The sequence below is a fragment of the Natrix helvetica genome (genome assembly GCF_964273705.1).
Source record: "Natrix helvetica genome assembly, chromosome: 4".
Taxonomy (NCBI): domain Eukaryota; kingdom Metazoa; phylum Chordata; class Lepidosauria; order Squamata; family Natricidae; genus Natrix; species Natrix helvetica.
Window position 1 is genome coordinate 52,481,303 of NC_138550.1, and position 16,751 is coordinate 52,498,053.

A 16,751-nucleotide genomic window follows, 5' to 3' on the forward strand; every position below is an offset into this window, starting at 1 on the left:
CTGGAACAAAATACATACATACATACATATATACATACATACATACATACACCCTTATATGTATATGTGTGTGTGTGTGTGTGTGTGTGTTGTATTTGTACTGATAAATAAATAAAGGGAGACTTATTTATCAGTACAAATACAACACAAATATAAAAAGGCAACATTAAAAATAAAAATATGGTTTTCTGCCTGCATGGTCTTCTGTGATGAGCCGAAAGAACAGAAAGAGGGAGTAGTGACCTTCCTCCCATATTTAGGCATACCAGGGGTTGTAACACACACACACACACACACACACACACACACACACACACACACACACACACATATATATATATATATATATATATATATATATATATATATATATATATATATATATATATATGTTGTATTTGTACTGATAAATAAATAAAGGAAGACTAGTATAGATCTATTTTGAGCTAATTAGCTCTCATCAGCTAGCCATACCCTTACTGGGATTTGAACCTGGGCTGTATTATATCTTAGGCAGGAGTCTTAGCCACTAAGCCACAGGCTCGCCTCCTTATCAGTTGAGCCAGGGAAATAGGTATGTATTTGTGTTACAATCCCTGGTATGCCCAAAAATGGGAGGAAGGTCACTACTCCCTCTTTCTGTCCTTCGGCTCATCACAGAAGACCATGCAGGCAGAAAACCATATTTTTATTTTTAATGTTGCCTTTTTATATTTGTGTTGTATTTGTACTGATAAATAAATAAAGGGAGACTAGTATAGATCTATTTCGAGCATATATATATATATGCTGGTTTTGTTGTATTCGGGTCTTTTCCTGTGTAAGGTTGAGATTGTCTTTGCAACGTTTCGGCAGGATCTCACCTGCCATCTTCGGGCTTGGGCTTAAAATGGGAATGGAGCTGCCGTCTTTCTGTAAATCTTGGTGGGAGGGGATGGGGTGCTGGCTTTGTTTCAGTAAGTGGAATGATTGGTTGTGTGGTTGTATCATGATTGGTAGATTGGTGCTGATTGGTGCTGGCTGTTGTGCATTGTTGTTTTGTATTGTAACGGCTTGGGTGGTGGGTGGTGTTCTTTTATTGGCTAGGGCTGGTTTCCAGATGTTTGGTAGGCGGGAGGTATCATCACGTTTATTCATGTTGTGGGGGTGTTTCTCTATTTCAATGGCTTCCATAATTATTCTCTTGTTGAGGTGTTCTGTTTTGGAGATTAACCTGGCTCCTTCAAAATTGATTTCATGTCCTGTAGCTTAAAGCTACCTTATTGTAGTTACTTTATGAAAAACTATATGGTAAAGGTAAAGGTTCCCCTCGCACATACGTGCTAGCCATTTCCGACTCTAGGGGGCAGTGCTCATCTCCATTTCAAAGCCGAAGAGCCAGTGCTGTCCGAACATGTCTCCGTGGTCATGTGGCTGGCATGACTAAACGCCAAAGGTACATGGAACAGTTACCTTCCCACCGAAGGTGGTCCCTATTTTTCTACTTGCATTTTTTATGTGCTTTCGAACTGCTAGTTTGGCAGAAGCTGGGACAAGTAACGGGAGCTCACTTCGTTACGCGACACTAGGGATTCGAACCGCCAAACTGCCGACCTTTGTGATCGACAAGCTCTGTGTCTTAGCCACTGAGCCACCACGTCCCTAAACTATATGGTAGTCTTTTCATATTTCTTCAGATTCCACTTGCAGATTCCAAAAAGCCCCTCCTTTCTCTGGTTTGGCTCATGCTGGAAAAATGTTTACAAACCCTCTTTAAAGGAGTTACCATATGTGAAAGTATTTTGAGCAATGTCTGTGTGGCAACTGTAATGCTTTTGATTCAGTCTTTGGGATCACTCAACTGGAGGCAGATTTGTTGGATCCACAGATGTTCTCTTTTATTTTGTCTGGTATTAAATTGTTCTGACAGTTTCACATTTATTCATATTCTCCATTTTTATTTGTATAGAAGCAAGATGAACAAACTACTCTAGAATGCTATACTTGCTATATTAGCAAGTTGTTAAGCTAGGTTTAAGATAAAATGAAAATGTTGATAATGGAGACAAGTGCTCCAAATTAAAATAATGTACAAGAAAAGGTGGAGCTTTTCTTTCAGCTGCTAGGGAAACTGCCATTTCAGCTTCAAATCTTCATCCACAGAAAAGGGAGGCAAGAAGCATTATACTTCTACTGGCAGAGCTGTCACGATCTGAGCTCAGAAGCTCATTTCACCGGCAGAAAACAGTGAAAACAAAGTGAAGTGCTTTTTAGCACAAAAGGTGTCATTAAAAAAAAACATTGTCAGGGTAAGAATAAAAGATCTTGAGAAAAATAAACGCTTTGCTCAGGAAAAAAAGACATGCAAAGAGCCCAGGATACGGTTCGAGTGTCCTAATTATAGAAATATGCAGCATCTTCGTGCATTTAAGGTAGCTCGTGTTAACGTTCTCTAGAAACGAGTTTCCTCGTGATGTGGCTTGGCTTTAATACTGGAGACAAATTGCACTAAATAAAACGGGAGTGGGGTGTGTGTGTGTGTGTGTGTGTGTGTGTGTGTGTGTGTGTGTGTGCAGGGAATAACGGGGAGGAGTCGCCCGAACTTCCAGATCTCGATCGTTGTCGAATGTCATTATTTCTTTTATTACATCTCTGTCCCTAACCGAGCGATCGGGTTACATTACGGCAAATCCAGCTTGAATGAAGACTTTGCTCCCCATTCCCCCTCCCTCTTCCCCAGCTGGAGGGGAAAGGAGCCCCAAGCAGCGGCACCGGGAGGGAGCGAGGCAGCTAGCCAGGCACGGTACAAGAGGGAGGGGACAAGTGATCGACAGATCCAATGAAGAAACGGCAGCCAACTGGCTTCCAAGGAGGAGACAATTGATGTGCGGGAGCTGGCTCGGGTTCCCTCTTCAACGTGAGCAGCAGAAGCCTTAGCGCTGTAGCTGTGCTACTCGCCCTAGCCGAGCCCGGAGCTTCGTGGTCGTTGCAGCTGCCCTGGAATCTCGGCCAAGCGGCTTCCTTGGTTGTTGTTTTTTCTTTTTCGGCGAGCCATCATTTCATTGACAAGAAGCAAAGCGCCTCAGTCCATCATTCAGCCGCCGGCAACTCCCCACGTGGACTCCCGGGTGCGGATCACATTGGCAAGCGGGTGCTGCAGACTTCAAGCAGCAGCAGCAGCAGCAGAGAGAGGCGGCTTTGCAGAGGAGTTCGCCGGTACCGCTGCGGCTTAGCGAGCGTGCAAGTTGCGGGAAGGGGCCAAGGGGAGAGACGCCGCCCGAGCTTTTGATCCGAGACGCCGCGGTTGCAGCAAGAGCGACAAGAGCAGGATGCCGGCAGCTGCTGGCGACGGGCTTTTGAGCGAGCCCACAGCGGCGAGTTTCAGCGACGACGAGCCCACGTCGCCTCCCCTCAGTCCGGAGGGGACTTTCCTGGCCGCCTGGGTCAACGCTTCGGCCTCCCGGGAGCGCATCCGAGATTTTCAGCACACCAAACGGGTGGGCAACTACCTTATCGGTCGGAAGTTGGGAGAAGGCTCCTTCGCCAAAGTGCGGGAAGGGTTGCATGTTGTGACCGGAGAAAAGGTGAGCTTCTTAATACAACGCTTCCCAGTCTTCTTCGCCGGGGCAATTTCCCGCCAAAGAAGCCCAGGCAGTCTTTATTAGGAGGCATTGTGAGCCTCCAGGGCGGCCGCTTCCGCTCCTCCCATTTTGGGAGCGAAGTGAGCCGGACGGGGTACGGTCCAGTTAGGTACCGCCCGGCTCCGAGCGTTTTGTAGCACTGCCTTTTCCACGGACTAAGTTGGGTCTTTTGGTTTTTTTTAAAGTAACCCGTAAAAAGGCCCGTTTCCCTAGCCCTCTAGCTAGTTGCTTTCAGCCGCCTCTTCCCATCCCGACGTCGCTGCCCATACCCCGTTCCTAATCCGCCTGCAAGGGCCGCTGTTCGCTGCTTTCTCCCCCCCCCCCCCCACTTCCCAGACGTCGCTGCTTTTACTTCACAGTTGAGGTGCTTCCAGACGAAGGGCGCCTGGCGCTTCCAGTCAAAAGATACTGCGCAGCCATCTATTCTGCCCGTTGCTTCTTAACAAGGCTTCGGGCGATCGCCTCTTACGCAGTTACGGCTCACGCGATGTATTCCGGCTTCAAACCCTTGTGTCTTTTGCCATTCGTTCTTCATCTCCCCCCCCCCCCCGGTTAAGAAAGAAGAGTTGTTGCTACACAATGGTCGTTGATTTGTAGTTTTGGGGATGCAATTCCGTGGGAAGCCCCCTTGAGGAGAAGAGGGAGAAAAAAAAAGGGTCAGAGGAAACCGTGAGAACAGGAATGGTTACAAGTGGAAGGCTACGTTTTCACACAATCCTTTCATTGTTCCCAATATTTTACAGAAGGTCCAGATGTCATAATCTTTTGTTTGCAACCCTCCTGTCTTTCTCTGCTACTTGCTTATTTTTCTTTTGGGGGATTAATTAAAAAAGACTTTTTAAAAAGTCTACAATATATTTTAATTGGCGGAGCTAGAAACCTTCCCTGCTGAAGCCCTTAAATTTCCCCATGAACACTTAGGAGTTCTCTATTTGACACACACACACACACCGCTGGTGCTTGCAAATCAAAGCCTTATTTCAGTGGTTCTTAACCTGTGGGTCGGGACCCCTTTGGGGGGTTGCCTAAGACCATCGGAAAACACATCTTTTCGATGGTCTTAGGAACCGAGACACCAATTTTATGGTTGGGGGTCACCACAACATGAGGAACTGTATTAAAGGGTCGTGGCATTGGGAAGGTTGAGAACTACTACCTTATTTGTAAACACCATCTGAAACATTTTAAATGAAGTAAGAATAGAAAGAAGGGGTGAGTAAGTCAATATTAGGGAAACATTAGAAGACAAAGGACGCCTCCAGATATCTTCTACTGGTCCTAAACAATAGGTACAGGATACCCATCCCATCTTTTGATCCTTCTCCAGTCATCTTCTGCCCTCCCTTCCCCAAAACCTGGCAAATGTAGAAGTCTAGATGAAGAAAAAAACCTTGTCTCCAGCATCCCAAACTATACAAGACACATGATATATAATTCTAGGCCTGTGTACATAATAGTAAGACTTAGTGAATTTACTGAGGTTTGGTGAATTTACTAAGGTTTTTTAGTGGTAAAAAATATGGATCTAATCTAAAATGTGATAGGCTAATACAGCCTTCCTCAACTTGTTTCTTTGGAATTTATTGGATGACATGCATAACTCCTACTCATTTCTTGTTGATGGGATTATTATTCAATGTGTTTCCAGAATATCTAGTTTGAGGAATCTAGTTTATTGCAGTAGAATTAATTAGGTGTGATCTCAGAGAAGCTTTTATTTTGCTGCCTTTCTGCCCCATACTCATAATCTTGTGGCAGGGCAAAATTGCTCATTTGTAATTTCTCTGAAGTTTTCCTATTCTTTTAATTTGTATGTATCAGAAAAAAAAAGAATAGTTTCATACTGTATTTTAATTGACAGTGTAAAGGAGATATTTCATCTGAATATACCCTTCATGTTCTAAATCACCGGACTAGTTGCCTTCAGTCTGAAATTCAAGATAATAAATATATAATATTTAATAATCTGTTCATTTTTTGGCTATTGGAAACTCACTTGTGGTTTTGTAACTTTTTGAGATCGTTAAATATATAGATTACTGTGTAAATGAGGTTACTGAAGAAACTTCATATAATACTATAAGAGGGCAGTAGGACTATTCAAAATAACTGAGATAAGTGATTTGGTGATAGAAACTGTAAAACATTTTTAAGTTATTTCTGTTACCTAATGTTGGAAAAGTAATAACCAATTACAATACTAAACAATTGTTACACCTTAGTCAGTGTAGTTTTCTTGGCAATACTCTGGAAGTAGATTACCATTGCCTTATTCTGCATGATTTTCAACTTCCTGATCTTGCATACAGTTTTGGATTTAGGCTAACAGAAAAGTTGAAAAAAAGACAATAGCAAATAACTTTCCTGTCAGGTTAATTAATTTTAATCCAAGTACCTATCTAACATTTCATTGTTAATATTTTTTTCACGACTAATCTTCCTTTGAATTAATATTTAGGCCACATATTAAGTTTATGATTTACATACTTCTCGTCTATGTCTGGAAAAAGTGGGCAAGGCCTCCTCACATCCAATCAGGTTACCATAATGCTTTAAATATTGCTTTGAAATCCATTGGTAATTTGTGGGGGTCAGATACGTTGATTATGCTGCATTTCCTATGCCTGTTACATTGAGTAAATTAGTTTTAAGCTCTAAAATAATAGTTTGGAACATTGAAACCTTAAATCAAAGTGGTATAGCTCTGATGTATTCCTGAAGTAATAAAAAGTCTTGTCTATATATATTTTGGCACAACAATAGTTTGATGATCCTAGAAGACAATATTTGTGCAGAAATTATCTAAGTCACATGTACCTCAGTAAATGTGCAGAATCTGATTTAGTTTTCTATTTTCTATTTAACATTTTTGGTGGATACTGTATTCCTTACAATTGCTCTAAAGAAATCTGAGCCTCGTGCATACTTTCTAAAAACACCACTGGAGCTTATTCTAAACTAAATATGCATAAGATTTTAGATGTGGAAGAGATCATTTCGGCATCCAGTTCCCTGCTCAGTGCAAGAATTGAAAGTAAAGGATCTCTAGCAGATAGCTGCTTGAATAGATTCAGTGAAGGAAAGCATACCATTGATTGATCTTACAGCGAGGAAGGTTTTTTTTCCTAATGTTCTGTTGGAATTTTGCCTTTGTGTAACTACTACATTATTCCATATCTATTACTCAGGTATCATAGCAAGCTAGTCTTGCTCTTCTACATGAGCTTCTTTGAGGTATTTAAATAGTGTTCATCATATTTTCTCTTTTATCTTCTATGGGCTAAGCACATTCATCTCTCTATCGCCCCGCTTTTCAAATTTTATATCTACAGTATGTTGAGATGTCTAAACAACTTCCATTCTGTCAAATCAGGAAATTGCGGCAAAAAATTAAGCTGTAATTCTTTTCAGAACACCAATATGTCTTAAAAGAGCTCTGAGAACTTTGGTCTAATACTGCAACAATGATAAATCAGAAAACTAAAATTATAACTTTTGCCAAAAGGGCAAACTCCTTCTCTGGAGCATTAATGGCAATGAAATAGAACAAGTGGCTAGTTTTAAGTATTTAGGATAGTCATGCATGCCACTGGTTCAAGGAAGGCCCACTGTGTATATGCTGCTGTTACTGGACAAAGATCTTCCAATGCAATCCTCAAACTTTTTGATCCAAGGAAGGATATTACGTTCCAGCTACACTTAAGCATTTTTGGACTAAGTTACTAGCCCAGTTTCTCTATGGGACTCTGGTTGGCCCTCCTGCTTCTTGTTTCACCTCCTTGGAAGAGAATGCAATCTAAATTAATCAGAGTAGCTCTCCAGATACTTCTCTGGATCTCAAATGCACATCTACGACTGGAGATAAGCATGATAAAAGTTGAGTCAAAAGTATGTCTAGATCCTATTAATCTTTGAAGCTTAATTTCTATCCTTAATTTTTAAGGACAGTTTTCAGTCCACTTGGGTCAAGACTTTTGAATCTAATCTTTTCAATCTAGAATACTCTCAGTTCTCAAGTGGAATCAGATCAGGCAAAACAAACCTTGAAGCAAGGGACAGAGGATACAGAGTGGCAAGCAGTTATAGGGAAAATATTAGAGGTAGATTCCTACCTCTAATTAGTAGATATTCTGATCACCCAGAGTCAGCTTATGCCCAGATGCCTCATAAATGAACTACTTTTTGTACTGTTCATATAGCTAAGCCTTCTGCAGCAGCATGGAAGATCCGTTGGACCCCAATGGACTAATTTCTGTAATGCACTCTGTGTAACTATATTATTTATAGTTTAGATATTACCACTTTGTTGTAATTTTAGATAATAGCATATTTAATATAATTTTAGTTCTTAAATTATAATTAAAGATAGGATGCATTCTGAACCTAATTTGCAGAAGGTAGGTTGTTTTATATATATATATATATATATATATATATATATATATATATATATATATATATATATATATATATATATATATATATATATATATATATATATATATGATAGATAGATAGATAGATGATAGATAGATAGATAGATAGATAGATAGATGATAGATAGATAGATAGATAGATAGATGATAGATAGATAGATAGATAGATAGATAGTATAGATCTATACTAGTTTCCCTTTATTTATTTATCAGCACAAATATAACAAAGGCAACATTAAAAATATGGTTTTCTGCCTGGATGGTCTCCTGCAGTGAGCCGAAAGACAGAAAGAGTTCCCTCCCATATTTGGGCATACCAGGGGCTGTAACATAATACATACTTATTTCCCTGGCTCAGCTGATAAGGAGGAGAGCCTGTGGCTTGGTGGCTAATACATCTGCCTAATATGTAATACAGCCCAGGTTCAAATCCCACTAAGGGTATGCCTAGCTGATGAGAGCTAAATAGCTTGAAATAGATCTATACTAGTCTCCCTTTATTTATTTATCAGCACAAATATAACAAAGGCAACATTAAAAATATGGTTTTCTGCCTGGATGGTCTCCTGCAGTGAGCCGAAAGACAGAAAGGGGAAGCAGTGAGTTCCCTCCCATATTTGGGCATACCGGGGGTTGTAACACAATACATACATACATACATACATACATACATACATACATACATACATACATAAATTATCTTAAAGCTTTTTATCAACTACTAAGTTAGAATTACAATACACATTTGTGTTCACATAGGACTCTTTACTGCTCTGTGATGCAATAAACTGAACTGAAATAGAAACAGGATAAAGTGAACTGATTTCTATATATTATTTGATAACAATACTTGTTTTGAAACTGTCTATAATTGTATTTCCACATAATTCTGCTAGCTTATGCTCGGTTTCTATCAACTGCTATTACAAGATCATTTTGATTTTATCTATTGTCTTCAGAGGTATTAGCTGTTTCATCTAATTTTGTGTTATCTGCACACTAGATAAATCTCTTATTCATTCACCAATGTTGGTTTTCTGCTTCCAACTATTAGATCATAACATTTGTTATTAAGAAAATTGTGAAAAGTAAATTAAACAAATGAAAGCAATGTCTTGGGCATTAGAAAGGAATAAAGATATAATTGAAAATTATTAAAGTTAGTTGGCTACCATAAATGTTTAACACTTGTGCTATAGTGTTACCTGTGGCTTTTTATCAGTTAAAAAATTAATTTAAAAGATGTTCCCATTAATTGTTAGGAAAAATCTTTAGAGCATAATAAGGAAATACTGTAGAATACTTTGTTAGAACTTGGTGTCACCATTGTGGAAAGTAGGCCACTCAGTGGTGGTTCAGATTTGTGCAGCCTGATCTGGTAATCCTAATTATATCATGTTTTACTTATACAAGCATCCAAACTTAGCATGTACAGTATATATTGGGACCAGGATAAGCTGTCCAATTCAGCACCACTCTTCATTTTTTTCTGAATTTTTCAGGGGCCTGTTCCCATTTGTAACGGGGCAAAAGAAATGATGTTAGGGTGATCAGAACTTGCCTGTAAAAATCTGGACAGCAAACAGATTCAGCGGTTGCATTTTTGCAATCCTAATGTGGTTGCCCTAATTATATTTGAGGTGATTAACTAAGGACTAGGTTTGTAAACTTTTCCCGAGTCAACCCCTGTATCATGAATCTTTTCCTGTTAATGCATCCGATAAGACATTTTAGTTTCTGCCAGTACACAGTGAATGGAACCAAATCTTTGAATTATTATCATATAGCTACTAACAGATTGGGAAAAGTATGTAGAGAATGACTTTTGAATTTTCCCCACAATTCTAGGTTCAGCAGTTGCTGTGCAAATAATCTATATGCTCTTTTGTGTATTGAAATAACATGTAATACACATGTATTTCTTTTCTCCTCATCTTGCATTTATATCATTCTAATCTTCTATTCCCCATCAACATTGCCCTTCTGTTTGTGTGCTTTGAGAAGGTCAGAATAGGTTGCAAGCATTTCTCACGGAAGTCCATGACCAAGATGGAGCGGGGCTTAGAATTGAATTGTTGCCAGTGCTATAGCTACTGTTCCCCTGTCTCGCCTATAAGGAATCACTGAGGAATTTTTTGTTCCTGGATTTTTTTCTGAATAGCTACCAGCTTGATGGGTGTCAATTCATATTTCTTTTGCCATCTTCTCCTAGATCAAATTTAGTCCTGTTCTCTTGTTTTCAGAGAAATATCCTGCTGACAGATTGTTGACTCAAAAGCCCCTTTGTACAATTTTTTTCTAATGTTACACTGGATTGGAAAGAATAACAAGCTGAAGAATTCTTATAAAACTTATACTTTCTATAATTCTTCCCCTCCCCTCTTACAATAGGCCTAGTCCAGATCCTCGACTGGAGAGGAGGAGAAAGGGGGGCTCAGAATGGAACAGTTGGCAATATTCCAAACTGCCTCTCTCATAGGGATTCATTGGGGGATTTTTTTTTCCTGGATTTTTTCCTTCTTTACCGCCTTTGTCTGGATGTAGCCCATTTTCTTTTGTGAGTTCTCCAACAAAGTTTAGTCCAGTTATGTTATGTTTTTAGAGAGTTATCCTGATGCCAAAAAGACAGATAAATGGGATCCAATTACTTTATAGTTTCCCCCCTTTATTCCATGGACTGAAAATAATGAAATGTAGGTGTTAATCCTACTTTAGAATCTGAGAAAAGTCAAATTAGATCCAATTGGGCTTTTCAAAACTATTAGAATCAGATAATCCAAAGTAGAATGGAAGGCATTTCTCAATGAGAGTTCAGCATCTTTGTTTTGGATTGTATATGGATTAATGGCTAATCATAAATTAACGTGACTGTGAAATTCAGTTTATACTTTGCTAAATTCTGTTCACTTTTTAATTTGTGTCCCCAAATAATACCAAATGCTTCATTTATCTTTGAGGCAATCATTCTTACAAATAAGATTAATGGCATTTTAATTTTGCAATTATAAAGAAAAAAATTAACTAAAATCATCTAGTTTCTAAAACATTTTCCAACTGTATGACTAGTTTTTTTCTAAAATGAATGTCATATTTCTTTAATTTTGTCAAATATATAATTGCTTCCATAGACCAATGAGAAAAGTCTCTTTAACAGCTATTGCTATTTTAAAGTAGTGTTCATTTTAAAAAAATCCTTCCCAGGAGTATTTAAAAAATTGAGATGGTGACTGTGAATATATAATCAAAGCCCTCCTTTTTATATTAGTTCCATATATAATGCACGTCAAGAAAAGCAGGGCTGAATGGAAGATGTTTTTATGTTATGTGTTGTGTTTGTTTATATTTGTTTAAAAAATAAAAACTTAAAAAGAAAAGAAAAGAAAAGCAGGGCTGCAGTCCCAGCTGTTAGTTTGATCTTTTTTTTACATTGGTACTTATCAAATTTGTGTACCATTTAATCTAGTAGTTGAATGACAATAAAAAAATCCCATTGTTACATGACAAAATGACTAAAATTGTTTACTGTTTGTAAAATTGGATCCTGAGATTAAAGAATTACTGTATTTTTCGGAGTATAAAACACACTTTTCCCCCCCTAAAAGAGGCTGAAAATTTGAATGCATCTTATACTCTGAATGTAGCCGTGCCCACCCGCTGGCCTCCACCCTTTGGCCTTGGCCTCCCAGCAATTTGCCTCCTTACAGCAAACAGCCTCTTTCAGTTTCAGCTTCATCACAGCCTGATTAGCACAAGTGGCTGATTGTCGGTTGGATTGGCCTCCTGACTATCAGCTGTTTCAGGCTGCAGGGATTGCCTATTGCCGCCTCTGCACGCCCCATTTTCTGCCCATTCCGATCCCTGCCGTCCAAAGCAGGCGGAAAATGGGGTGCGCAGAGGCTGAAAACAGGATGTGGAAGCCAAAAATGGGGCATGCAGAGGCAGCAATAGGCTATGGCAATCCTTGCAGCCTGAAATAGCTGATCTTCAGGAGGCCAATCCAACCGACAATCAGCTGCTTGTGTTAATCAGGCTATGCTGAAACTGGCTGTTTGCTGCAAGGAGACAAATTGCTGGGAGGCAGAGGCAGAATTTTTTTTCTTGTCTTCCTCCCCAAAAATGGTAGGTGCGTCTTATAGTCTTATACTCCGAAAAATATGGTATACATTTCAGCCAACACTTTGGATTCTTTGATTTCGCTATTGAAAGATACATTTCATTAATGCTTTCATTAATGTTTTTAAAAAATCAATTATTTGCTCTTTGGTATGAAATCAGATTTTGAAGTACACTACTTTGTAACTGCTAAAGATAACCGGGTTATGCTATAAAGACAGAATAATATTAGAAGGATCTTTTTATGGAAAGGTCTTTTTATATTGTTTTTTAAATGCAAACAGCTGCCATGCTCTGTATTTTAGAATCTTGGAAATGCAGAGGAGGCTTATGTAGGAAGAGCAAGCACTGCTGAAAGCTGTAAATTCTTGTTAATCTTCCACAAATTCATAATGAAAGAAGAAACAGCTTTCTAAAAACAGCTGAGTAGTACATCCTTTTGAATTTGTCAGTGGCTGATCATCTTCCATAGACTTTTTAAAAATGGCATACTACCATAATAAGTTTATTTTTTCAAACAATGTCTTGCTTTATATTTTGGTTATTTATAAATGTGGTATACAAAGAGTAATACAGTTTTAGATCTTTGCAGATGTAGAATTATCACCTATGTGTCTGTTTCAGTGGACTTCATATATTTCATTCCTATAAATTATTTTAGCTAAATTGTATGGATGCTCCAAGAATAGAATTAAGTATAGGATTAACAACTATTTACATTTACAATAGGGATTGCAAGAAATATAAGATTACATATGCAGGAAAATAAACATACTTTTCTTATTTGTTGAAGTTGCCATGGTAAAAAGATTTCCAAAATGTAATATTTATCACATCTGCTACTACATTCTTCTACATTTGTCATTTCAGAAGTATTTATAATATGTTTTACTTAATGTGTGGCATGTTTCTATGACAATATAACTAAATTAAAGTAGTTGCACTAGATCAGTGGTCCCCAACTCCTAGGCTGTGGCCTGCTCTCAGGACATTCTCTTTCTGAACTGGGCTACATAAGTGGTAGATGAGCACGTGCACATGCAAAGCTCCATATGTGTGAGCAGCAGGCATGCATGCAGATCCAGTTACACAAGCAGTGGGCGTGCACACACACTTGCATGTGAAGCTCCATTTTTTGAGAGCAGTGGGCGTGCCCACCTGAATGGAGCTGTGCACCCAACCATTCTCTTTCCCCCCGACCCCCACAAGAAAGGTTAGGACTGCGGCAATAGATTACCATATTACTGATAATCTCTTCATTAGCTAGCATTCTAGGCCCATTCCAGGCAGCTAGGCACATACATCCCTGCGGCCAATTCGCTCTCACAGGGAGGGCCTTCTCCTGGTGCCGTCCACGAGGCAATGCCAACGGGCGACACCGAGGAGTAGGGCCTTCTCTGTGATGGGCCCAACCCTCTGGAATGACCTCCCCCCCGACATTAGAACCACTACTGACCTCCGCTCCTTCCGACAGAAACTGAAGACACACCTGTTCCGACTGGCTGGTCTGGCATAATTTATAACGTCTACCTCCTGGCATACACATTCTTACTGGTTTTTAGAGGGATAGTGTTTTAAATTTGATATGATATGGGATTTTAAATTTTTGTATCGATTTATTTATCTAGCTGTACAGTTTGGCATATTTTATCCTCCTCTTCACATGTATTTATGTAGTTATCACTATGTTTTAATTGTATTTTGATACGGACTGTACACCGCCCCGAGTCCCTTTCGGGAGAGGGGGCGGTATATAAAAGCTAATAAATAATAATAATAATAATAATAATAATAATAATAATAATAATAATAATAAGCTGGGATTGCTGCCGCTGATCACCATGCATTCAGCAGCGATAGGCAGGTGCCGATGATAAACAGTGGTGGCGATCCCCACCACCTGGAATGAGCCATAAGGGAACACAGAGAGGCTGAAAATGAGGCGTGCGGAGGCAGTGATGATGGGTGGCGACAGTGGCGAAGGGCGGCAGCAATTCCTGCAGCCTGGAACAGCTGATTGGCAGTATTCTGGGAGGCCAATCCAAGTGCCAATCAGCTACTCGTGCTAAATCAGGCTGTGCTGAAGCTGACCAGGCTGTTTCCTGTTTGTTGTAAGGAGGCAAATTGCTGGGTGACAGAGGCTAAAGGGTGGGCGGGGCTTCGACAACATTCACTCTATAAGATGCACAGACATTTCCACTCACTTTGGGGGGGGATGCATCTTATTGACCGAAAAATACGGCAACTTTGTTTAAACACTATTTTGAAGATAGTTATTCCAGTCATTATACAGATTTTTAGATTTTAAAAAAGTCATAGTCATACTCCACTAAGTATCAAGGTGGCAACTGTAGAGGTGGTCAACAGTATTAGATATCTGGGCATGTAGATAATTAACAATCAGAACTGGCCTCTCCACATGTCATCCTTAGTGAAGCATGCAAACCAGCATCTGCATTTCCTACATCGGATAAGGAGAGCATGCTTCTCCTTCTGTCCTGGCCACTTTTTACAGAGGCACGATTGAGAGTTTGTTTAAACAAATTGCATCACTCTTTGGTTTGCTGGCTGCAGTGCCTCAGAGAGAAAGTCCGGTTAGAGAGTGGTAAGGAGAGCGGAGACAATTATAGAAAACTTGCTTCCTGTCATTCAGGATACTGCTTATAAGTGCTATGTGCTTAGAGTTCAAAGCATTGTTAGAGACCCCCACACACTCACGTCACGGTCTGTTTCTGTTGCTCCCCTCTGAGAGGAAGTTTCGAAGTAATTCTAGCAGGATTATCAGATTCTGTAACAGCTTTGTTCCTTATAGCAATAGCACGTATACCGCTTCATAGTGCTTTTACAGCCCCCTCTAAGCGGTTTACAGAGCCAGCATATTGCCACCAACAATCTGGATCCTCATTGTACCCACCTTGGAAGGATGGAAGGCTGAGTTAACCGTGAGCCAGTGAGAGTTGAACTGCTGAACTGCACCTAGCAGTCAGCTGACTTATGCCATCCGTCAAGTAAACTCGCAAGGTTTGTTTATCTCGCCATGTACCTGTATACATCTGAACTTGACTGTGTTTTTTCTCAGTATCATATAATATATGTGGGTATATGCATAATTTTGTATTTATTTATTTTGACATGTTTATGTAGTGTATATTGTTGGTGACCCTCTGAGAGCTGTATGCTACGAAATTTCATTTTAATGTATGCCGATGAGTGTAGATTCAAAGTGACAATAAAGTTATTCTAAGTCTAAGTCTTAAATAGAAATTCCCTAGTTTGAACGAGTAATTCTGTAAGAGATCATATTGCACCTTTCCTTCCTTATTACTCCCATGTTTTTGTATATTGCTGCTTTGTAGTCAATGTGTTTGCCATGTACTTTAAAATGCAGCTTTTACATACCATTAAAAAAAAAAGTTGGAACATTTGCTCCAGACCCTGCTTAATGCTGATGGGCAGTCTGATCACCAGGTAAATTTGTTCCTTCAGATGAGGAAAGAGGTGCTTATTTTCAGTCAGAAATCCATTCTGTAATTCGGATGGGCTCAAATATTACTTTTCTTCACTTAAATTGAAAATCGAATGTCTAACTTGGAATCTACGTATTTTATCTTTCCTTTAACTTCATTAAAATGAAAAGTTACTTATTAATCCAAAGCTTATAGCTACTTGATGTAAGAAAAATAATGCACCCCTAATTTTCAGATTTTGCTATAATGACCTAAAGAGCAACATCTGCCATGCCCAAGTATTCTGCATTTGAAACAGTAGCACTCTTGTTCCCTGTTTTTTTTAAAGGAGGAGGTTTCTACTGAAGCAGAGCATTCTTAATTTTAGGTTCAACTTATCCAGCAGTTCTATAGTTCTCATCATAAGCAGAGTTCTTATAAAACTTCGGCGAATTTAAAACAATTCCCTGCTTCTTAACACTACATGTAACCAGAGTACGTAGGAAGGTATAATTCTGAAGAATAAGTACATAAATATTTTTCTACCCTGCCTGCCCTTTCACACTGCGTTTAGTAGTTTCTGTCGCATTGATGTTGAATGGGAAACAAAATATACATAGGTCTATTCACCAGCTGCTAATTTTTATTACTCTAGCTGAAAACCTGAGTGTTAAACATGAAAAAGATAGACCATTTCAGCAAATGCGGGGTGGGAAGGAGTGGAATATCTGTGAAATAACTTATTTTATTTTTTAAAAAAAATTGTGTTAAATTTTTGAAAAATGTAATATTTCAGTAGTAAATCCTATAGATGTACAAAAAAGAATAAGAATTAAGCTTTGTTAGCAGAGCATGAGGTAATGCATACCAAAGAATTTTTAAAAGATTGAATACTTCGGATAAGTCCTGTACCATCTTTGTTAAGTAATCGCCTGTTTTCTTGGAAGAGTTGTATGGACTGAGTATATTTTAAATTGTTCTATTCCTACCACACTTCATGGCTTTCTACATTGCAAATCTTGAACAAGACAAATATTTTTTTTCTAAGGGACTCATTGATTGCTACTTTAAACTGACTAAATTCTACAAAATCCATATTTCATTTCTAACCTTTTCTTGTGTTCTGCGTCAGGTTG

General features: G+C 39.0%; 1 protein-coding gene across 4 annotated transcripts in view; it reads left to right on the top strand.

The window, feature by feature from the left end:
* The window catches only part of HUNK (hormonally up-regulated Neu-associated kinase), an 87,085-nt gene that overhangs the window by 27,088 nt on the left and 43,246 nt on the right, over positions 1–16,751 (top strand). For 3 of the 4 annotated variants that reach the window (XM_081951290.1, XM_081951291.1, XM_081951292.1), the window contains exon 1: positions 2,980–3,563. The exons of the other annotated variant lie outside the window; for it this stretch is intronic. In XM_081951290.1, the coding sequence (XP_081807416.1) occupies positions 3,309–3,563 (255 nt within the window). In that variant the 5' untranslated portion in view covers positions 2,980–3,308. Of the gene's footprint in view, positions 1–2,979; positions 3,564–16,751 lie in introns of those variants that run through there. 4 annotated transcript variants of the gene reach the window in all.